Source organism: Diceros bicornis, chromosome 11 (genome assembly GCF_020826845.1).
Source record: "Diceros bicornis minor isolate mBicDic1 chromosome 11, mDicBic1.mat.cur, whole genome shotgun sequence".
Taxonomy (NCBI): Eukaryota; Metazoa; Chordata; class Mammalia; order Perissodactyla; family Rhinocerotidae; genus Diceros; species Diceros bicornis.
This window is the reverse complement of record NC_080750.1, coordinates 63,090,847-63,116,648: the sequence shown is the minus strand read 5'-3', so window position 1 is coordinate 63,116,648 and position 25,802 is coordinate 63,090,847. Positions and strand designations below refer to the sequence as shown.

At 39.5% G+C, this 25,802-nt stretch overlaps 1 protein-coding gene across 1 annotated transcript in view; it reads right to left on the bottom strand.

The window, feature by feature from the left end:
• The window catches only part of XKR6 (XK related 6), a 310,208-nt gene extending 287,637 nt beyond the window's left edge, over positions 1-22,571 (bottom strand). The window contains exon 1 of the mRNA XM_058550406.1: positions 21,324-22,571. Within this exon, the coding sequence (XP_058406389.1) occupies positions 21,324-22,036 (713 nt within the window). The 5' untranslated portion in view covers positions 22,037-22,571. The remainder of the gene's footprint in view (positions 1-21,323) is intronic.
• Positions 22,572-25,802: the final 3,231 nt, after the last annotated feature.

Below are 25,802 nucleotides of genomic sequence, written 5' to 3'. Positions count from 1 at the left end.
AGATATAGAAAAGAATTTGTTTGCAAGATCTATTCCTCAGATCCCTCTGTCACAGGTTTCCAAAACAATTTTTTAACTTCTGATTATCTACTTGAAGATAATTATTTCACTTTGAAAGCAACATGATCTTTAAACCCTGTCCACTACGCTTCCCTGTCCTCCCAGACAAGCGACACCCCAACATAATCACTACACCTTCAGCAGTCTGTTGACAGCACCAATGGTACTAATCAGCATTTTTCATGATCTTTTTTGACTATACATATAGCATAAAGCAACTACAAAAATACAGGTTTGCAACTTCATCCTTCTCAAAAAATTAGAGAAATGTTAATTTGCATGTAAAGCCTAACAAATTAACACTAATTTCTGACTCCTGAGAAATAGGCTGCATCATACACTATCCTGTGAGTGTAAAACAAATGACCTCGTAAAACTAATTTTACAAGGTTTCCAACTTGCGTGTCGAGTGTTGCCAAACTGACATTATCATCACTGCCCTACACATTTAGCATCTTTAAAGCACTTTTACAAGTTATCCAATTTCAAAAAAGTGAAGAATCTCATAATCGAAAAAAACCCGGGAAATGATCTAATTGACCAACATATGTCTAAACCCTGTTTTGATGCTTATAACCATTTTAAGATTAGTAAAATAGGTACTATCATTTCCATTTTACAGAATCAGATACTGAGGGTGAGCTGAGGAAAATGGCCTAACATAACAGATGATAAGCAAGGATCTGACAATGTTTACTATGTCAAGAGTAAATTCCCCCAGAAGAAAACTTAAGCATGATATTGATACCTCAAAGGAAGAAAAATGGTTTCAAATATACTGGTAAACTGGTGTTTTTATTACAATATCATTTTATTTAAGAAATAAATGTATACACTTTTTAAAAAGTTATGTCAAGCCAAATTTTGTATCAAACTCTTTTCCAAAACATGAAGATACTGCCCCACAGTACTCTCGACCAAAGGACTGTTTAAAAACCTGGATGAGAAGGCAGGTGAGATCCACTCCCAGGCGCACAGAGTGTTACGGTGCCCCATAGCACCGTACCAGCTGACAGTAAGACCCACAAGCAATTAGTGCATCTTAATAAAGCAGGAATATCTTTCTCAAAGAAAACCCCTTCAAAGCCTCTAAATCAGAGCAAGAGACCTCCTCTGGCCTTCTTCCTGGCTACTATTTTTAGGCAATTCAACACTGGGCAAAGTCTGGCACCACTGGCAGCAAGATGTTACTGCTGGCAGCGAGGCGGACTCCAGCTGCTTCGCTGACAGCCACTTTCAGCGTGGCCAAGGCTAAGAGAAGATGGAGAGGAGGAGAGGGCAACTCCCACAGAGCGAACACACCATGTGTGCCAGACACTATGCCAACATCAACTCATCCAAACCTGGAATAACCCTACCAGGGAGGTAGAGTTCTCATTCCACCAACAGGCAAACTAAGGCTCTGAGAATTCCGTAATTTGTTTCAAAGCCCAAGTCCATGGCACTACGGAAACTGAGAAAAATGCATTCTTTGCGGGGTTAGAGTAATGGATAAGGAAGCCCCACCATATTTCCACTTATTACAGTAAAAAGTAACATTTTTAGTCAGACTGACATTGGACTGACTATAAAAGAGAATTTCAAAACTCACTATGCTGAAGAAAAAATCATGTATGTTATGAGTTGAATTGTGTCTCCCAAAAAGATATGTGGATGTCCTAACCCCCAGCATCTCAGAATGCAACCTTATTTGGAAATAGGGTAGCTGCAGATGTAATAAGTTAAGATGGAGTCATACTAGAGTAGGCTGGGCCCTAATCCAACATAACTGGTGTCCTTATATGAAAAGGAAAACTTGGACACGGACACAGAAGGAAGAACACCACGTGACAACGGAGGCAGATAATGAAGGTAAGCAGCTGCAAGCCAAGGAATGCTAAAGACTGACGGCCACCACCCGAAGCCAGGACAGGGCAAGGAAGGCGTCTGTCTATCCAGAGTCTCAGCGGAATCATGGCCCTTCTGACACTTGGTTTCAGACTTCTTGTCTCCAGAACTGAAAGAGAATAAACTTCTGTTGTTTTACGCCACCCAATTTGTGATACTTTGTTACAGCAGCCTTAGGAGTAAACTAATACAATGGACCAATATACACTCCAAAGTACTGCGCAACTGAGGACCTGCTGACATAGGAAGCCTGAAGTTTGAGGTCCTTCTTAACTGCAAACTACACAGAACTGATCCCACCATCTTGGTCTTACGACAGAGACGAGAGATCATTACAACACAGGGTACTGAGCCATAAAGGCTGGGTGGGAGCCAGTCTTCCAAGCAAGAGGCAGAAGCAGCAGGAAACTGTCCTATGGAGAGAGAGATTAGCCTAATGAACACTACGAGGGCAAAATTACTGAAAACAGACCACAAAAATGTATTCTAGTCAAATCAGAAATTTCACATCCTCAACAATGAATTAGTCTACTCTAGTAAAATCTTTTGAAAGTTTATCAGCTCTGGGATGGACCTGCAGCAACCTCAAAGGTTAATAACATTATGAAACTCTGAAAATTACAAATGGGCCAAAAAAATAATCTATTAAAAATGCATTACGTCATTAAATAGTCTTACTTATGTGACTTCAGGAGGTCATCAAGCAGTTATGAAAGGGTATAACCTGAATTCCAATCAAAAAGAAACTTTCTTCTACATACACATTAAAGTTAAGAAAAAAAAGATACAGAATATCCCAACCATGGAGAAATCACTTAAAAAATACCTAATTTTCAAGTATAAACATCTGAGAGCTTAAAGAAAAATAGGAAATGGGAGAGAAGCTTGTATCAAACAGAAAACTTCTAGTTTTACTGTAATTTTGGCTGTAAATAGAACTGAGATAAAGCACTTCAAGACAGTTGCTGAAGTATCAAGTGAACTCTTCTCTTTAATTCTGCATTTTCCAACTGGTTTTGGTACTGTCTGAGCCTAAAGAACAGGCACGTAGCTAGAGAAGACCCATCTAACGCTGACAGTCAGACCACTAGTTGACAGATGCCTGCTTTATAAAAAGCAAGTAACTGATGATTAACCTACTAATTTCTACTGGATATCTGGACATTAACCACCATACATAGAAAACAGATTAAAATAAACCTCTACATACTTTCAGTTCGTCTAACGTTTCAAAGGCAAGAGATTAAAACCACCTCCTGAACCAACTAGACCCTGGGGAACTGTCACAAGCAAACCTCCCAAGTTGGCTGCTGCTGTTTTCAAGGTAGCATTAGAACGAAATATTTCCCTGGGGGCCTGGGGGTGCATTTATTTATACTTACATTTGCATCATAGAGTCCTGTGTCTCCTTCCTCAAAACTGTGGTGTTTAGGGCCCACCCTCCACTGAAGCCTGACTCAGGGCACATGTTCAGAGACTCTCCTTACTCCCCTCTGCTAATGAACTCATCACCTATCGTTCAGTTGCACCTGGCTTAGTTGCCCTGTGTCAACACAGAGCAATGCTTTAATGCCTGTTGGTTCGTTCATTCACACAGATAGTGCACTCTACTATAAACAAATTTCTTTGCAAGAAATGAAGATGAACTAGACATAGAGCCTACTCTTAAAGGAGTTTAGTAAGGGCGAGAATAACTGATTATAAATAACTAGGATAAAAAGATTAAAATACTTCCCCAGAAAAGTTCAAAGTCAAGAGTAATTATTTGGATGGAAAGACCAGGACTCATCTTCATGGAAGACGTAACAATAAAAAGAGGTCAGAAACAATGGTAAGAATTTGAACAAAGAGCAATGCAAAGGACTGCCTAGGTCAGGGTTTCTCAACCTTGGCACTTTGCTTTTAGACTGAATAACTCTTTGTCATAGAGGACTGTCCTGTGCATTGCAGGATGTTCAGCAGCATCCCTGGCTTCTACCCAATAGATACCAGGAGCATGTGTGACAACCAAAAAGTCACCAAGACACTGACAAGTGTCAAGGGGAGCAAAATTGACCTGTTGAGAGCCAGGTGAAGGAAACTGCAGGTGCAAAGACATGGAGACAAACAGTACAGGGCAAGAGAATGGTTTGGTTGAAATACAGAGTGTTGTAAGAATGTTTCATTATGATGGTTGGGGCTAAAAAGTAATAAAGTCATGAAATATGGGGTTAGAAATGTCTTCTGGAACTACAAGCCTTCAAACTTGGGTTTAAAAGTTTGAGGTGTATTCTGTGAACAGAGAGGGTCCAATGAAGGTCTTTGATCTGGCAGCAGCAGGTTCAGAGAACTAAGATCTGTCGATAATGTTTGAAGAGGCTATAATATGGCTGGTTAATGTCCTTTGCTGAGGGGATTTTAAAGAGCTGTTGCTTAGTTAAACCATTTATACTCAATATTTTTCTCATCAACTAAAGGGTGGTGAACTCTTTTTCTGTCAAAAGCTTATACATGCATGATAACACTTTGTAATAATTTTTCTTAAAAAAGCTCATATAAACATTTTTACTTTTTTTTCGTGCTAGAGAATATGTTTTGACTTTTAGACAAACTCTATTTCAAAAGACATGCCTGCCTAATTTTATTACTGAATATGCATAATCCACTTTTTATACAAGCATTTATCAATATGTAAATAAATTACAAAGTGACTACAGTTTTCTCCCTGGTTTTAGTTACAATAAGAAAAATCATTTAATAGATACATATTTATAACTGCTTTATTAAATCTTTATTTGGAGAATTTACTTTGTGCCTAAGCAAGGCACTTTTATACATATAGAAAGAGGACTGGATAACAGTTAGATAACGGAGGAAAATTTGGCCAAGTAGAACCTTATCAATGCTGGGTACAATTTTCAATACTGTGGGCCAGGCAGAAAAAGCTGTTAATTAATCTCTAACATTTGGCGAGCAGTTGCTGTGTATCAAGCACTATTCTCAGACTTTACATGTATTAACTCGTAATTCTCAAACCAACCCTGTAAGGTAGTAATATCCTCCTCCATAGAGCTGTTCCTGATCTTTCTACCCAAAATAAGCACTATTTTACCTATGAGGAAACTCAGGGACAGAGAGGTTAAACAACTTATCCAAGTTAACAACTGGTCCAAGGCAAGCTTGAGACCAAGCACTGGGGCTCCAAAAGGCGTGCTCTGAAGGCCCACGCTCTGCTGGCTCCCCGGCTCTCCTTAGTAGGTGTTGCTGGGCCTCATCACATCAGGTCCCACTGTAGGAGGGAGAACGTGGAGAAGTGCTTTCTTGATTTAAAATACCATCCATCCTTTATTGGAATAATTTCAGATTTAATAACACTGGAGTTCTCTTTTTCAAATCTGACACTACAGGTATCATTGTGGAGACTAACACCAGGACTAACTTTTTGCCTGACAATGGTCACACTGTGCTATGGAAGCGGAAGCGACCAATTTTAAAATAATATTTTTAGGTTAACACAGTTGAGACTAGTCCCCAGCTGGACAGTCTAGCTAGAACACTGATAAGAAGTATGTCTTGATCTAAATGGGTTGGCTATGGGGACATAATTAGTAGTGTTTTTGTTTTTTAAATTGGCAAGAGTCCTGGGAAAGGAAGCGGAAAAGATTGTGTTTGTTCACTCATTTGTTTGTATGTTTGCTTAAGTTGTGAGTAGGGCTAGGAAGAAATAAAAATGAAGGGTTTGTTCATTGATTTTTTTTAATTGTGGTTAAATACATATGACATAAAATTTGCCACCTTAACTATTTTTAGGTGTACAGTTCAGTGGCATGAAGTACATTCACACTGTTGTCAACCATCACCAGCATCCATCCACAGAACTCTCTTCATCTTCCCAAACTGAAACTCTACCTAACTTCCCATTCCCCCTCCTCCCAGCCCGACAACCACCAATCTTTCCATCTCTATGAATTTGATTACTCTAGGTACTTCATAAAAGTAGAATCAAACAGTATTTGTCCTTTTGTTACTGGCTTATGTCACTTAGCTTAATATCCTCAAGGTTCATCCACGTTGTAGCATGTGTCAGAATTTCCTTCCTTTTTAGGTTGAATAATATTCTATTATATGTATATACTACATTTTGTTTATCCATTCATCCATCCATGAACACTGGCGTTGTTTCCACCTTTTGGCTATTATGAATAATGCTGCTGTGAACACAGGTGTACAAATATCTCTTCAAGTCCCTGTTTTCAGTTCTTTTGGGTATATACCCAGGTGGAGAATTGCTAGATCATGTAATTCCATATTTAATTTTTTGAGGAACTACTATACTGTTTTCCATAATGGGTGCACTATTTTACACTCCCAACAACAGTGCACAAGGGTCCCAATTTCTCCACATCCTCACCAATACTTGTTATTTTCTGGTTTTTTGATAGTAGCCGTCCTAATAGGTGTGAGGTGCTATTTGTTGGATTTTTTTTAATTATTATTCAAGGTTATATCTGTGTCAATCAAGAGTAACTATTATGTAAAGTTAAGCAATTTGTTTTTTATTTGGTCTTGAGAAGAGGCCCTAAGATCTATGGTGATTAATAATACTATAATACTACTAAGTAAGATTTTTGGTGAGGCCACCCTAGTGGGCTTAGGAAAACTGAAAAAGCTTATGAATAAGGTTTTAAATACAGCATAAGCACTATAACAGCTGCAGCAGTATTACATTCTGAAATCCATGAATGTAACAGTATTTATTTTGATCAAGCTCAGACAGGATCACCCAGGGGCTTTACACAATACTGGGGAGTCAGGTCTGTTTGTAGTCTAAGCAATATCCCCTGGCTACAACAGATGGAACAGTGGGAGGAAAAGACTAAGCCAGTACCAGATAATATAAGTAAATATATTAAAAGTATTAAAATTATATTAATAAGATCAACTAGACAAAAAATTTTATCTCTTGTAGTGCGTGTATTTGACCTACAACATCCTATAGCTTCTGTTAAAGGTTTTAGTGTATAGTTTTTATTCTAATTAAAATCTTCAGTTTTATCTCTCAAGTACAATAGTCTAAGAAGATATTAATTACCTATTAGCCATACAGGTCACATATTCTGGCTTTGCAAGGGAAAAAACAAGGATTCTCATCTAGACTCCTGGTACAGACTCAACTGCTAGTGATATTATATAGAGGAACTTTATTAAATAGCCTCTAAATAAATACATATATTTATTATTTTAATGCTTTAGTAACCTAATTTTTAAAAGCCAATTAAGAATATCAGAAAATGTAACCTAAATAATATTCGGAATTAACAGAACAAGTATCTTAGAACAGTTGACTGTTAAACCTTCAATACTAGAGTTAATAGGTCTCTATTTTTTAATTATTTCATGTATTACTACAAGAACTTATGAAACATACTGACAAGTTTTGATGAAAAGATTTTAGTTTCAGTTTTACATTAAATCATATTTAGATGCTTTAACACCTTTATAAGAAATTTTTAGATAATTTTAATCCACTCCCAGTGGTTATTAACACACAAACCAAATAGAATCCAGTTAAGTTTTAGTAATATAAAGGTTTAGCATAAATTTCCAAATTTAGGTATGAATTTTGCACATTTCTTAGGTTATATATTTGGCCTGTACAATTAACAGATGAAAAACAAGGAGTGACTTTTGGGGGTAGTTACTTGGGAAATAGTGCCCAAGTATGGGACACGATTTTGTTAAAGTTACATCAGCTGTGGTCACATATCAAGATCCCAAACTGTCCTAAACTAGTTTTGTTAAGACTTGAAACACTGACAAGGCTTAGATATAGGGCTGTAATACTTTTTATTTAGTCTATGAAGGTCATTTTTACCTCAATGAAATTTCATCTGAAGAAAAATTATTTAAAACTCTAGTTGTATTATTTCATTATATTTTAATTTAGTATATTAGCATGGATCACACTTAAAATAATTAAACTTAGGTATGATTTTTAAAAGCTAATTTAAATAGTTACTTGTTTTACCTGACCAATTAAAATAGGTGTTGGCCTGTTTTTGTATGACCCTCAGGCTAAGAATGGTTTTTACATTTTTAAAGGGCACAGTGAGATAGAGGCCTGACCTGGCTCATAAAACCTAAAATATTGAATTAAAACAAATCAAAGTTTTAAAAAGAAATTGTCTTTTTTATACTTTACTCAATAATAATTTACATTATACACACACATGCACACAAACACACACCCCTCCCTTATTAAGGGTACCTGGTCAAGCACAGAATTATTTCTTTCCAAGTCTCTATCCACCAAAGTCAGCACAAGTGATGTATATCACACTTCAAGCTAGGGCTTCTAAGAAGCAACTCTGCTTTCTCCACATACTCTTTCCTTTCACTGCCGAATGCTGAGGATGTTGAGTCTCTAAAGGATGTCAAAGCCACCATCAGCCAGGACCACCATAGTAGACAATACATTTCTATTATATTAAGCCACTGAAATTTATTACTACAGTTATCGAGGAGACAAACTGTAATAGTCACTAACATACATGTTGTACATTTGCTGCCTTTCACATTTAACTAACTTCTACTTAATCTGGAAGTTCTCCCAATCACCCTTAAAAAAAAAAAAAAAAACCTATGAAAACAGATTGTTTATATTGCTGAAAGCCGTCTGTTTATTCTACCCATCAGTCTTTTCCTTGACAAGTGGCTACTGTTGCTCTTTTTTCTGTTTACTGTATGCTCAGATGAATTTTAATTTAAAACCTCACTATAACTACATTTCAAATGAATTGAAATTTGAAATCATTCCTGCTCCATATCTGTAGTTCAAGTGCTAATGTGGCATTGAGACATTATCACATTCCATCCATTGACTATGCTACAGAAGCAGAAATTTAAAGTGAATTGAAATAGCCCCTTTTCACTTCTCTTTTATATATAAGGGCCAACAAAGCATGAGAAGAGTATTAAGTTTCACTTAACCTTGAAACACGGTAGTATCTCCAAAACTCGAACTTCCCAAAACAATGGAACCTTGACATTTTCAAGACCTACATCTTGACACCATCACAGATTCAAAAATAATGTCAGTTATGCCACAATGCCTGGTTCTGTAACATGGATTCCTTCACACATGACTGGCGAAATGGCAATGACAACAATGGAATGGGGAAGTAGTGTTGGTTCATGAGTGATTCTTCCCCAGCATGTTAATGTTTTGAAGCTATCAAGAGCGAGATTTTTCACAAATAATGAGAGAGACTTAGGGGAGGGAAATAAAGACTCGAAGAAAAAAAGAATCTTACCAAAGTACCTTCCTTTGTACAAGTAGTGGTGGTTGGTTTAGTGGGTTCGATACCGCTATGCTTTCCACTACCTATCGATGCTGTGGGCACACAGGAAGGCCACACTCCGGAGCAGAGCTTTAATTTTGGTGAAACTAGATCTAAGCAAAACCTCCCGTAGAACCTAATACCTACAAGAATCTACATATCAAAGAATCTACATATTTCATCTCTGGATGAAATAAGGCCAAGAATCATCTAGGGATGACGCTGAGTGCAAATGTCACCTATACTACCAGGCTAGCATTTTTATTTGGATTGTCATTGTTTTCGTTAGTGCTCTGGTTACAAAGCTACATAGTTTTAAGCAGTCTAGCCTTAATCCTATTTTTTTCCATAGCTCTGTTATTTTTAGTACGTGATTTTGCAGAATGAGAGGTTTTTCAGCTATGCATATATCACATTACAGTAGATATGAGTGTACAGTGAACTGTAAATGCCAAGTAAATAAGCAAAATGACACACTCCAACCTCACAGAGCCCCATTCAAAATCTTGTAACATGCCTGACAAATACCATCTCATTTAATCCCAGACTACTACATCTCAAAAACTACCTAAAAATTATGTGGCCCCTATCAAATAGTGGAAAGCACAAATATAGTTCACAAATGCTACAAATATACTCTAATTCTCTATTTTTCCAAATTTACAATGTAATTGCTTTTTTTTTTTTTTTAAGATTTTATTTATTTATTTTTCCCCCCCAAAGTCCCAGTAGATAGTTGTATGTCATAGCTGCACATCCTTCTAGTTGCTGTATGTGGGACTCGGCCTCAGGATGGACGGAGAAGTGGTGCCTCGGTGCGCACCCAGGATCCGAACCCGGGCCACCAGCATCGGAGAGCGTGCACTTAACCACCAAGCCACGGGGCCGGCCCACAATGTAATTGCTTTTAACTTCACCTTCATTTTGACAACTTTTGTTTAATCTGCAAGTGGAGTAATAAATCCTTTATGTAGCTTCTCTTTTCTTCCAATCCAAAGGCATACATACTCTCACCCACTAGGTCTAAGCAAAACCATTTGAGATTGCTTAAACTTTGCATATATAATTTCTTTATTGGAAGGCATAATCTTTTCCTTCATAGTCAGCTTTGACGAAAACTGCCTCACAAAAGGCAAAATGGCAACATCCTAAATATATAGGGCTATTTATAACTACTATTTAGTTGACTACTCAAAAGCTGCTTTTCTTATGACCAAGCAAAATGACAGATTTGGAGTTCTGCTCATTTTGATACAGAATCACAGAGGATCCAGCCTGTTCGCTCTACACTGTGCTTGCCCATAAACCCTGTGTCCCATCTCTGCCAGCCTCTCCTGGAATTTTCGACCCTCCACTTCCCTGTTACAAGGTTCTTGGGTTTTCTCACCACTGCCACAGTACATTCATAGATGGAACTCAAAGGGATGTTATTTTGGTGTGTGTAGATTTTAGGCATACTTGCTGATCCACTGTACTAATATCTTATCCAGCACAGAGTAGTCAAGTAACACACTGTATGACCTCTTTCCTAGCCCCCGCCCTAGCTATTCCTCCCCATGAATCTATCAAGCAAAATGTAGTTAAGTCATTTTTCTTCTGCGCTCCCTACGTTCCTGACTCTAATGACAACCATTTAATATCTATTAGGTCACTTCTCCCTTTTCATTCACCAGTTTCTTTTTAGTAATCCTGTCCTTAGCACTGATTTCAACAAATATAACATTTCTGAAAATTTGAGACATAGAATTCACTCTGGATTGAATATCAATTTTCCCAATAAAATGCCTCTAACCTGGCACTTCTGGAGCACCAATGATGATAATTCATATTAATAATGACCTTGAAGTACTTCAAACTTTCAAAGAAGCTTCTGAATCAAAGGAATATTCAATTATATGCCATACAGTTTTAAAGTTATATGTCTTTACAGTATTCTAAATCTTAAGTACAGTATATGGCAACCCATATGCCATAGTACAGCTAAGGCAAATATAGGCAAATATGACTACTATTTGATTAACACACTTTAGCCAACCCATTCCAGCTAAGAGTAAGGTCCAATCAGAGTTTAAATACTAGTGTTCCAATAAAATCATCATCAGAGGTTCCTTTATACATTCCACCCCTCTACATCTGATATGCCTAATGCTTAAGTTTACAAAAAAAATTCCAAGTGATTCTAATATAAATGCCTTCTGGAGAACAGTAGAAATCAGCTATACAACTGTGGTTCTCATCTCCGTCTATGCACTGCTTGGGGAACTTTCTGAACACTAACGCTTTTAAAATATATAGACCTACTGGATCATAATCTCTTATGGTGGAATGCAAATATCTGACTTCCCAGGTGATTCTGACACCCAGACAAGATTTGGAAACAATCACTTTACAACTTTAAAGAAAGAGCTGCTGCTCTCAGTGTTTCCAACAGGTCAACAGAAAACCAACATAAGGGTGCAGCATTTAGGTGGGACCTGCAGGGGTAAAGAGTGAACAAGAGGGTACTGCCAACCCTACATATTTCTTTCTGTAATGTGGAAATCACAGGGTTGGAAGGTGTATCTACTCTGAGAAAAAGATTGGGGTGAAGTACTGAAAATAATTTCCTAAGGATACAGACCTGGTGGTACTACTTAGCTATGCGACTCACATTAGCAGTTACAATCAACTAAAAGAGTCACAAGCCTACCTATTCTCTGCAGAGTTAAATACATTAGACTAGAAATAAGGGGTCTCAAAGAACCTCAGCTTGTACATCAAGAGGTCCCAGTGGTTCAAGAATACCATTCCTCCACTTTCAATAAGCCAGAACAGCCAAGTCCCAAAGTAAAGCAAACTAATTAGTGAGGAGAGCGTCCTGATCATTACAAGAGAAGTCTGATGTAGAAAACCACATTTTGGCTTCAAAACCTTCCTCCACCAGTCATCAGTGACTTATTAGATTACTTAACCTCTTTAAACCCATTTCTTCATCTCTAAAACGGACACGAAAAAATTATGAAAATTTAAATGAGACAATCCTTGTAAAAACAGAATTTTCTATAGTTTCCTTTCCTCCTCAGTAATTTCTATATGCCTCCTCCACTCTCCTTTAAACTTAGTCATACATTCTAACATGTTACGTATTCTTCCATTAGCCCTCACCTCACTTTACTGCTATTACTTGAGGCATAATTTAATTTTGTTCCTCCAAAACTAACGTGACACTTAAAACTCTGTCTACTGACAACCCATTGAAAACCCACCAGCACCTAGATTCACAGTAACTCCTTCAGCAGGGAATTCTCTGCGTTTTACTGTCAGGCCCTGATTCCAGTAGAGCAATAGCTCTCACACTTCAGAGAAGGAAGAATTACTAGGGAGCTTGTTTAAAATACAAATCCCACCTCCCACCAACAATTTCATAGTTGATCCAGGCAAGGATTCTCAACAGCCACTAAAACTATTAGGTAAAAGACTGTTAGGAAATAGGACACTGATACCTTGCCAAAGTATTACCCCACAAGTTACTTACTGACTGCAAAGGGGAAAATGTACTTTTATACAGAAAAATCTGGCAGAGAGAATCTTAACCAAGAGATAAAACTTAGCATCACTAATAGTGGGACGAACCAGGTATCATGTGCCTGTTGATATGATGCAAATATGAAGTAGGAAGCAGTACTTTTGATAAAAATATGTAGCCTGAATATTATCAAGCCCCTAGATTCACCTTAAAGTTTACCCAGAATACAGAGGGCAAACAACACTTGGAGGAAACAATTAGGCAATCCTAAAATATGGAACATACGAGAGACCTGGCCTAGACTCTGCAAAAGTTAGTGCCATGAGAAAAAAAAATGTAAGAGAATTGTTTTAGAGTTAAAGAAACATAAAAACAATGCAAGAATTTTGATTAAATCCATTTGAAGGAGGGGAAACCTATAAAAGACATGGTTGGGGACAAATGGGCAAATTTGAATATGAAGCAACTACTAGATGATTTCATACAATTATGAAATAATTATGGAATTGTTAACTGTCTTAGATGGAATAAGGGTATTGTAGCTATGTAGAAGTATTCCAATTATTTAGTATTTGAGGTGAAGTATGGAGAGGTACAACCTCAGGATATATGGTAAACACACACCCAGATAAAGCAATCTATGCTAATTAATGAATCAAGGTAGATGGTGACAGGTGCTCAATACACTGCTCTTTCTACTTCTCTGTAAGCTTCAAAGTTTTCATAATAAAGACTGAGCAAAAATACACATTCCTTGGCACAAGTCCCTGAGGCTCTGATTCCTTAAGCCTTTAGTGGCCCACAAATCTGCATTTTAACAAGCCCAGGCCTGTCCTAATACACAAGGTTCTCTGACCACTCTAGGAAACAGCTGCAGAGAGCAAGTGGTGTGCGTCTGCTCTCTGCAAGGGCCTGGCTTCTTAATTCCCTCCCAGCTCTATTTTAATGGCAGGCTTCCCAAGCCTTGGATTTGGTGTCTTCCTCCTCTTCTTCACGGGTCCCATACATACAAGATGCAATAACAAGGGAGCTTAATGGTGAGAGAGCAAGTTTCTCTTTCAAGTACCTATGAATCTCCGAAAGCATCTGATCAGGGTGAACAATAATGATCAATGCTGCCTCCCCTCTAAGAGTGCTGTGAGGACAACTGCCTTTTACCTTTCTGGGAACTGAATATTCAAATTTCTTCCTAGAACTGAGTGAGGAACATAAAGTCCATGCTCTATACATTGATAACCAACAGAAAACAGAAATAGCTTCCTCACAACTAAAAAACATTGCATTCAAAACAAAAGTTACTTTAAAAACCACTTGTTTGCTATTTCAGGATAAAAGCGATGAACAAGAAGAAACTTTTTGTTAGCACTATGCAAAATACCTTAGGATGTTGTGGTTTAAGCTATATTAAAATACAGCAATATACCAAGATCTACCCACATTAGACATAAGAACAATCTAAGGTTAAATTTTATGTACAAATGTATTTAATGTCGTTGTAACAATATTCACTGAATTCTGCAAGCAAAGCCCATCTTTCCCAAAAATTCAACTTAAACCAAAAAAGTACCTATACCTTAATCTAAGGGAAAAAAAAATCACTTAGAATTATTTCCTAAAACAGCTCAAAACTGACATGGAAGCTGTCATTAAAAAAACAAATTTTAGGGGCTGGCCCTGTGGCTTAGCAGTTAAGAGCGCACACTCCCCTACTGGCGGCACGGGTTCGGATCCCGGGCGCGCACCGACGCACCTCTTCTCCGGCCATGCTGAGGCCGCGTCCCACATACAGCAGCTAGAAGGATGTGCAGCTATGACATACAACTATCTACTGGGGCTTTGGGGAGTAAAAGGGGGAAAAAAAAAAGGGAGGAGGATTGGCAATAGATGTTAGCTCAGGGCCAGTCTTCCTCAGCAAAAAGAGGAGGATCGGCACAGATGTTAGCTCAGAGCTGATCTTCCTCAAACACACAAAAAAAATTTACAAACACCAACTTTTCAAAGTTAGAGAATACATATCAAACAATAAATTGCAGTAGGTGATTCTGAGGTTCTTTCCCAACCAAGAAATTAATCTTGGTAAACAATTCAGAAAAACTTCCAAAATACATAACTTAGATACATGCATTGCTTTAGCTTACTCTAACAGTAAAAAATTTAAAACAGATGAATGAGCACTTCAAAATGCTGTAATTTTAGCTGAAATAGCAAATTCACACAATTAGCTAATAAACCAGCATAACTAGTTTCTCAGGAAGTCGAATCTGTTACAAATTTTAACATTAACTAAAGAGATATATAAAATGCCTCTACAGGTAGCAAAGTGACTAAAAATAATGAGAATTTGTTTAATAATAAGTCAAAATAACAAAAGACAGACTTCAAAGCAGTTCCTGGGAAACCTATACATTTTTAGATTTTTTAATTGTTCACACTAGAGTCTGAAATTCTTCTTTAAAACTTTAGAGTGCTAATACCTATAGCATAATAGACTTTTTAAAATTCAAGAGACCTTAAAGATCAACCAATTTAATTCCTTATTTGATAAATATGAGGAAATTGAGACCAGAGATTTTTTGTAACTTGCAGAATGAGAAACCCGCTTTCTTAACCCCAACATTGCCTTCATACTATATCTCTAATAGTGGTAAACAGTGGATTATCTTTAGGCAACAGTCAAGGGTCACTGAACTTTTTAAATGAGGCTATATTTTCATGATTTTTAAAGAAAATTTTTTAACTCTTTCAGAGCCAAATAAGAAATCCAGAATTTCTGACCAGAAGAAAATAGGTAAACAGAACACGATGAGGAGTAAACTAAAGTTGTAGCTATAAACTTGTCTGCGGAGACCATGCTGTAAAGCAAACCAGCCCAAGGCGAAAAGGTAACATTTAAGACAGTTTGTTTCTTTCTGCATCCCACAGAATCTTTCCAATAATCCAGAATTTATCCGTTACATAAGCCTAACTAATTGACCTTATGGATAAAGTTTGCAAAATCAAAGCAAATGATGTTAAAAGACAGAAATTAACTGCTTGTGATTTCCGACACATGCTTACTAGATTTCCAGAATGGTAGACTTCTGTAATACAGATTTTGATGTTTTGTTTCTGGATCATTCTGGAAATAACTATCCTTTATCACAGTTGCAATTTTACTCAAAATATGCCATTTTTTCATCACCTTCCCTTGAAAATTCACCATAAATGTCAAGTTTTTACTGTTTCTACTCACTCAAAAATGAGAAATTACCTTCAGAGATGCTCTCTTCACAGTCACTCGCCTTTAGGAAGCAGCTCTTCTACCCTCAAAGCTAAGCGTGTATTTCTATGAGTATTCGGGGGGAATAACTAGATGAGACAACTTTATATTGTTCAATTTGTCCCTGTTTTCCTTGAGGGTACCAAAGGGTCTTGCCCACTGCAAGATTATAAAATTATTATCCTGTATTTTCTTCTAGTGTTTTTATAGTTTAATATTTTATGTTTACATCTTTAATTCTTTCAGAATTTTTGTTTATATAAGGTAGAGATCAATTTTTCCCCCAAGTGGGTAGTCAACTGCCTCAATATCATCTGTTTAATAATCCTTTTTCCATTACTGATCAGAAATGCCTGACTAACTAACTACTAGATTCCCATAAACCTGTCAATTTGTTTCACTGTTTATTCTGCTTCACCACCTATTTGCTTCATTCCTCTGCCAGAGGCACATTGTTCTAATTATTGACACTTTACAGCACAGCCACTTCCTGACAGGGTAAGTCTCAACAGTTTTCTTTTTCAAGGTCTTTTTGACTACTCAAACACATTGAGTCTTCTCAGATCAATTTTTCTGGGTTCTCCTCAAAAAATCCCATTAAGTTTCTTTTGAAGCAGAATTCCATTAAATTCATGGATAAAATGAAAAAAGCGATATTTTACAATATTGAGATTTCCACCCAGTAATAAGCAGATATATAAAGCCCTCTACACACACACACACACACACACACACACACACACAATCTGTTAGTGTGACTGTGCCTGGTACCCCGCCCCACATAAATGAATTTCCTTATTTGTAACATAACATTTCCACTCTTAAATCACAAAATCTTAGCGCTAGAGGGACACAACAGATCACTTAGTCCAACACCTCTTGCAATCCCAGTTATGTTTACCTCAAGCCAACTTAAGAGAATCATTTCAAAATTAAAATTAACATCCCTTTTACATGCAACACAATCACAAAAGTACTATTTGGATCACATAAAAGGCAAAGAAGTGAGCTACATTTACTAAAGACTGCTTTGAATTTAGGAATTTTTAGAATGAGATCCATATTGGGCTCAAAGAAAAAAACAGAGTACCGTAAATGCATTTACTTGAGACAGCTTCGAGTACTTTCAGACACTCATATTTCCACGGTAAAATCATTTTGTTATGTTGTTGTCCAGGAACCAAACTTCATAGTACCAAATCATTCCATTCCCAACTGTTTCATCATATTTATTAAGAACACAAATCCAATAACAATCTCCAAATGGAATAAGCCTGAAAGCCAATTCTAAAAGTGGTTCTCAAGCCTGGCTGCCCATGTGATCACCTGTGGAGCTTCTAAAAATAAGATTGCTTGGGTCCCACCCTGGGATTCTTCCTCAGCAGGTCCAGCAATGCTCAGGCATTTCTTTTTTTTTTTTTTTTTTTAGCTGTAGTAGGTCCTGTTCTCAGCCAGGGTTAAGACCCACTATTCTAAAATATTCAACAAGAACAAAGCCCCATAATATACTAAGTATCCCTACATATGAAGAAGGAGGGAGGGATGCAGAGGGAGGACTTTAAAAAAAGCATCTTCACTAGCCCAGCAACATTTGCTGCTGATTATACAGCAAGCTGTGTCCCTATATTACACCAAAGTCTTGAAACAGAAAAAAACGCTAAAACAAAGCCTTTAGACTGATGGTGCCATTATGATACATGAAACACCATTTTCTTTTTTCTCCATTGGACACAACCCTCCGCCCTACTCCATCTTCCAAGAGAAAGAACAGCTGATGTTCTTTAAAAATGGCCAATACTATGAAGATTTTAAGTAAATTCCTCTTTTACTCTGTGAAACAGAAGAGTGCACACACACCCATGAAAATAAATAAAAGGACGAATAATGATTTGGCTGTGAGATCATGACATTAGATGAAGTTTTAGTTAAAGAACTGTTGCTTCTTGACTGCAGAGAACTGCCAACACACTAAGCACTCTCTAGAAGTAACACAAAAGCAAAGCAAGGCTGATACGCTGAAGGAAAACTTACATGCAACAATGCGATATGCAAACTAAATCAAAATGTTCCTCAGGTCTAACCCTCCAAGAAAATGATCTCACTTTCTAATAACAACATGTTGTACTAAACTGAAGCCCGGAGTGCCTCACATTCCTGGTCTGAGTGCCTCACATACCTGCCATTCCTGGGAAAAGCACCTGAAAGACGGAGCAGGTAAAGCTACAAGGTAAGTTACGTGTTAAGTAATTAGTGAGGGTAAAGCAGGCATTAAATAGACTTTAATAACACACTGGTGCTCCTCAAAGGAGGCGTACGAAACCACATCATCCTACAGACAACTACTCTTCCATACTCCAATTCTGGCCCCACCACAAACATTTTCTTACATTCTTTAGTCATTTGGGGGAAAAGATGTCAAATATTTTGCCTCTTGACAGGAAAGGCAGCACGCATAGAAGTTTACTATCTTACTACCAAAGGAACTAAATTTTCTTAAATAAGCACTGTGCTTTGTCCAAGGAAGTCAAATAATTTTACATTTAAAAAGAAAAAATGGCATGCGAAAAGACAGGTATTCATGGTTTAACGGAATCCGTTTTGACAATATACAACTTCACCAATATCTTTTCTTAGAAATGTGGCCCATATCAATGATATAATTCCTAGACCTTAACCTTTATGTCACGTGACCACGAGAAACAGCAAAATTTAAGTAGCAAATATGATTAAAGGAACAACTGTAACCCCAAAAGATCGGCACAGTAAAAACTGAGATGATGTATGTTCATACACACTGACAAGTAATTGTTTGCCAAGAGATTAAAACAGGAATAAAAACCTTGCTCCAAAGCTTTTACATATGAATGACTTCCGTGCAAGCCACATGCCTAGTAGGTATCGAAGAGCAGATCCTGTTCCTGAAATATTTCAAGCAAACCAGCTTACCAAAAAAAAATTGAAATAAAAAAATAAAATCCTTCCTCAGTAAATATTTCTTTTGAAGTATAGCTACGTTGTAATAAATAACTTAGCTGAATTAGCGTCTTTTAATACTTAACTTTACGAACCATTTAGACATATATTCTAATCTTGAAAAAAAGACCAAACTAATTTAGAAATAGTAAAATCACAGGCATCTTTTTAAAATGTATATATACCACTGCAGACCTTGAAAGTTTAATGAAAATCTGGAAAAATAATGCACTACTATTTTAACCAACTATAAAAGCTAAACTTACACTTAAAATGTACTTTTTAGTTTGTCCCAAAATCTGGACTTCTACTTCGCCCAAATACAATTAAGGTTTAGGTCAGCAGAGGAAAAATTATTCTGCCTACAAAAATTTGTGAAACTGAACTCCAATTTCACCATGTCCCAAAGGCTTACCATCAGTAAATATCTAGGATAGATCATGTTAGAAACAATTCTCCCAGCAATTTTAACCTGACACTAAGATTATGATTGCCCACACTGAGGAGTCTAAGACATGGAGAGAGAGATGACTTTGACTTGTTCAGGAGAAACCTAGATATTAGAGACATGCTGTTAAATTTTACCAGTATTTCAAACTCTCTGTCTTCCCTATACTTTTTTTTTCCCCTTCATTCCTTTGCGTCTTACCAACTTGCAAGAAACCAAAAAGGGTATCCCCAATATCAAACATTCTACCTTTGATTCAGTACAAATTTGGGTGCTGAGGGCTGTTTTTAGACTTAGATTTCAATTTCAAAACATATTTCAAAATTCTACTTGACCACAAGCTATGCTCATAATGGCTAAAAGTTAATCAATCATCATTCTTTTCTATTTTATTCCCCCCTTCTTATAAACTTATCATCAGGAAACAAATTATCTGCAGATAAATACAGCTAGAAAAAAGGTTGCCTGGCTCAATCTAGGAATACCAGTAAACAACGTTGGAAAGACCAGAACAGCAAGAACCACTCCCATGTCCCTCATCCTGAATTTGCATGTAAATTCTGCAGGACAAAGTTCTTGCATTCACTTACATGACTTAATTCAATCCCATACTTTCTGAAACGTTTTTATTTAAAATTCTGAAAGGAGATGTGGACAAACAATTCAAAGGCAATCAACTTTATTTCAGTTACCCTGAGTTCACCTCAGTTAACTGAAACACTGAGCACCTAGAATCTCCTACCAGCCAAAAAAGTCAGAGCAGTCTGGGCAAAATGTCTTCTCACAGAAGCAGTGTACCTCAAGAGCTCTGTGTAATTTATCTTCAGGAAGATTTTTTTCCCTTGCAAATGCTCTTGCCTACAACTCACTGTTTTCAAAATACACTCAAGCTGATTTAAGCTGGAGGGCACAGATTTACCAAGGTTTTAATGGGCTCATGTCTTTAGTTTAGCCAGTTAAGGCTGGTGGCAAAAAGAACGTCTGCAAGTGGTTTTTGAGGAATTCACCCGGCACAAGGGAAACTTACAAAAGGGGAAAGGGCCGCAGGGCCAAGCTCCGGACTCGTGTAAACATAAACCACCTACGCACTGGCCTGGACACCAAAAACAATGTTCCACCAGAACAGGTGCCCAGGTGGCTAATTGATTTTCTGAAGGTGAGAGCTTACAGCCATCACTACTACACAATTTTACCTGGCACTAAGAAACGGGCACGTCTAATCTGGCCAAAAAGTCATTTTTCCTTCCAGGAAGACAGCGTTTGGAGTCATTTGCAGGGGACGGGATTGCAGGAAGGGGGGGAGGGGGCGTGGAATAAAGGAGCGCTAACAGGAGAGGCAGCGAGAATTTTTGCACAGGGCACCACACAGGCCACTGCGGAGAGAAGACGGGGGAAGAGGGGAAGCTGTCTCACCGGGGGACAAAACCGAGTGCAAACCGGCTAGAGGGAGGAAGGTTCCCCCCAGGAGGCGAGCCGGGGCGCAGAGAAAAAGCGCTAGCGGCTGGTTACCTTGGGATACAGGGGCAAGGGACAACGGGATACAGAGGGCTACAGGGATGGAGAGGAAGGAAAGGAAGAGGCAGGGTCTCCGCTAGGTGCGACCCAGGGAAGAAGACAGACCAACAGCGGGACTTGGGCCTCCCTGGGCCAAAAGGCGTGGCCTGAGATTCAGATCAAACGATGGTCTTGAGACGCCCGGGAAAGTGCGCGGCAAACCCCTCCTTCGAGACCCCAAGCCCGGCCGGGCCGAGGGGCCCACCTGCGAGGCACCTCGAGGGCGGAGCGCGCTCGGGAGGGCTCCAGCCTCACCCGCGGGGCCCTCCGCAGGGCCGGCTGGCCAGGCCCCCGCCCCCACCCCCGCAATGCTCTTACCTCCACACCTGCCCCATCTGCAGCAGGTGGATGACCGTCTGCCAGATCCACACGGAGAGGCGGCACAGGCGCTGCGCGCCCGGGCCGCCGCGGACGTAGACGGCCCCCATCATGGGGGGACCCCGGCTGCTGAGCCCCTCCACGGCGCCCAGCCCGCCGCCCGTGTAGTCCTGCACGAACCAGCGGAAGCTCAGGCTCTGCACCAGCAGCGACGGCACCAGCACGAAGAAGAGGGTCAGCCCGAAGTAGCCGTAGTCCCCCTTGCGGTAGTAGTCGAGGGCCAGCCACAGGTCGGTGCCCACGTCCCCGAAGAAGACCAGCAGCGCCAACACGATCCACAGGCAGTCGAGCCACGGCCGCTCCGGCTGCGGCGGCGCGGCCGAGGGCGTCGGTTGGAGGTCGGCGCCGGCGGCCGCGGGCGGCTGCAGCGGCTGGTCCCCCCCGTCGGCGGCGGCGGCGGCGCTGCGGCGCGGCTTCTTGCCCAGGAGGGAGCGCAGGCAGGCGGAGCGGCAGCCCCAGTAGCACGAGGAGGTGTTGCAGCAGTGGCAGATGTGCAGCGAGCTGCTCTCGCCGGGCTCGTCGCCGCCGCCGCCGCCGCAGCCGCCTCCCCCGGGCTCCCCGTCCTCCTCGCCGCCACTGCCCACCGCCTCGTCCAGGTTGTGCAGCTGGGCAAAGCCCACCCCCACGCCACCGCCATCGGATTTCGCCGCCATCTTGACTCTCTTCCCAGCTCCGGAGGTTGGGGGGGGAGGGACGGTTGGGGGGGGGGAAGAAGGCAGGGAACGGGGAGGGGGGGAAACGAATGGAGAGGAAGGGGGGCGGGGAGGAAGCGGGGGAGCAAACGAACGAGGGGGGAGTGGGCCAGGGAACCCCCTCCGCTTCCGGGTAGTTGGCGTCACTTCCGGGCGAGCCCCCCAATCGCACGGCGCCCGCAGCTCCCCAGCCCTACCCTCCCGGCCAAGATGGCCGCCCTCCTGTGCCTCAGCTGCTGGGCGGGGGACCGGGGGGTTCTCCCCGCCAGGGCTCCCCTTCCCCTCTTCCGTTGACCCCGAAACCCATCAGGTTGACCCCTCGGCGTTTCTGAATCCCGCTGGGCCGAGTGAGGCGGTCCAAAGTGATCCCTGGAGGGGGCAGTGCCAGACGTTTTGGGGTCCCCTTCCTCAGCGTCGCAGCTCCCAGCTTTCCTCCTGGAGAAACGCCCCCTAACACCCTCCTGGCTGCTGGCGGAGGGGCGGGACCTCTGAGGGAAGGGGCGGAGCTAGTGCAAAGCAGGTGATTACGTGTCACTTCCGGGAGATAGGATGACCTCATTGTGTAGTTAGACGCCCCCCCCATCAGAATGGCTGTGTCTCACCTCTTTGCCCATTTCTTTTTTTTTCTTTTAAATTTCTCCTTTGTACTTTTCTTATTTTGAGGGTCTTTAGAACTAAGTGAATTTAGATTCCAACACCCAACTTACTGATTCTCACTGCTGTTTAGACACCTCCCTTCTATTTTACCTCTGTTGACCCCCTGATTTTCTTGTCACTAACAACTTTACCATCTTGTGTAATAAAGTTTCCACCATTCCCTTAAGAAAACTCTAGGCAAAATCCACTTAAAAATCAGCCTGATTGCATCTTGAATGTTAGGGTGAAGATTGAATTGGCTTAGAGTGACCTTGAGTGTATTTTCTTCACCATTGAAATGTATTTCTACCAACTTTTTTAAGTATGCGATTTTAAAATTCCGTGACCTTAATTTGGAAAATTCAGAACAAGCCAGGGTTTAAGCTGTATCAATTAACTTGTTCAGGCTATTTGAATGTGTGAAGATTGCCTTTTAGAATTTTTTTGGTGCTAAGGCTCTTGTCAGTAAACATGGCTTTAAATGAGCGAAAATGTTATCAATGTGCTATATCATTAAAATAGGTGCAGGGTACACTACTTAATCTTAACTAACAAGTTACAAAAGTGAAGCAGCACTGAATGGATTTGAATTACAATGATCTTCCAGTGAAAGTATATTTGAAGTTGGATAGAGCAAGCTAGATGGTCACAGTTGTTACTGATCAGGTGAAAGGAAAATTTTCAAGTTAAAAAAAGAAAAAAATTTTTAAACCCTGAATTTTCTCATTGACTTCCCTAAGTTTTTGTATTCTTTTTTCTGATTCTGTCTACTTCTCCCTTCAGTAATACTTTCTAATAATGCCAATAACATTTTTTGGAATGCTGAGGACACATTACGTATATTTGTATGGCACTGAGGTTCTGTGTAAGAAAAGTGCCTTTGAAATTTTCAGTTTTGTTATTTTGAGGTATATGATAATTTAACAACATAGCACCTAGTTAAGTTTTGGGTGTGGCAGGGCAAGATGAGGACTCCACATTTTAGGACACAACTTTTCATGAGTATTTACGCCAAAGTAAAACCTGTAAAGACTTTACAGAAAGTACTCGTGGAGAATTTTACCCTAGCCATTGAGAGGTGGGAGGAGTAATTCCAAAATCTACTTTTGGAAACAAGTCACACAACTGTATCCTTTTATGTCGAACTAAGATTTATGCCTCTTTGTTCCTGTGGTAGTAAAACTTATAGCCAGGAGGTAAGGATTATTTATGCATACAGATGGGATTCTATTTCTTTCTTTACTGAATTTGAATTAATAACACCTTAGAAAGATGGCACAAGTGTAGAGTAGGACTACTCAGGTTTGGATCCCAGTTCCACTAAAATAACAACATGAATAATGTGAGCAAGATAGTTAGCCTCTTTAAACCTGTTTCCTCCATTACATAATGGAAGTGCCTTCTTTGAAAAGTTGTTGGATGGATTAAAAGTGGTAATCCATTCAAGGCTCCCAACATACCTGATAGTAAGCACTAAATAAATGGTAACTGCCATTATTATTATTATTAGTGTTATTACTATTGTTAATATTATGTTTGATAGTACCAACATATAGTTACTCAAATTCTATCATTCAGTAGATTTGGTATCTCTAATTGATGAAAGCATTTTGAAATACTTCTAGGAAATATGTACAATTAATTTGTATTTTTAAATATATTTTCTCTGTTTAAGCCTGTGAGGCTATGAAATGCGATACAAAAGCAGGCAGCAATGACATATTTATGATTCCTCTTTCTCTGTGTCCTGAAAAAATGTAATATACTAGTGAAATTAGCTAAGTAAATTACACTCACTATATAAGGCTGACAAATGAGACTGAGTCAAAAGAGTTTATCACAATTGAAGTTTCAAGTAGGTATATAAGATGCACAGACTGCCAAGTGATTTCAACCTTACAATTGCTGTTTCACCAATTTTATCATTCTGCCTTTTTTGGAAGGGATACATTGTAGAACCCAGGAGTTTCTAAAATTAAGATCAGTTACAATGATACAGCTACCATGAAGACTCACTGAAAGGTTAACATGAAATTGGACCATGCTATGAATGGAACTTTTTTGCGTGTCTGAGGAAGATCAGCCCTGAGCTAACATCCATGCCAATCCTCCTTTTTTTGCTGAGGAAGACTGGCCCTGAGCTAACATCCGTGCCCATCTTCCTCCACTTTATGTGGGATGCCACCACAGCATGGCCTGACAAGCGGTGCATTGGTGTGTGCCCGGGATCCGAACCCAAGTTGCCAGCAGCGGAGCGCACGTACTTAACCGCTAGGCCACGGGCCAGCCCCAAACTTTTTTTTCCCTAGAACTTTGGGGCAATTAAGTTCTCCAAGTAAAGTCCAGCACTTAGCACAGTGCTAAACATATAGTGAGCATTCAATAAATACTGGTTATGTGAGTAAATTAATTTTCCAGATAACTGAAATTTACCCTTTCAAGTGCCCCCCCAATTGTATTTTACTTTTTATAATATAAATCTTCATAAAACTCATTGATGAGTTACAGAGATACCTCAATTCTTTACTGAGCGAGGGGAAAATAAATAAAAAGAAATGCATTGTCCACTGGTCTGGTTTCTTAAGAGTATACCAGTTAACCCTTTCTTGATGAGTTGACCTTAAGGTAGCCTTATGCTAAGAGGCTCTGACTATCTATGGATCTACTAAGGAGCCACCCAGGCCTACTGAACACTTTGATTGTTATTATTGTTTCTAAATAACAATTTTTTTAAAATCTCTGCTTTTTATAGTTCACTCAGTTAACAACTTTGGTCCCTGTTACTTCTGCTTCAGTATAGCGGAAGTATACTGAACTATCCACTTTGGGAAGTGGATATTTGGGAAGGCAAACCACAATGCATGTTGGAATACATGTAAAATAATAGTACAGAGATTTTTAGAGCCTCTTCTATGAGTAAAGTAAAACATATTTAAAATATGGAAATTGTGGCATTTAGAGAGGGGGAGAGGGCTATTTAGAGAGACCTTTGGGGTTTTTATTCCCAATTCTCTGCTATTTTCAGAAAGACGAAGCGGGACAAGTTAGTGTTGAATGCTATCATGTATTAGACACTATCCCAAACATTATT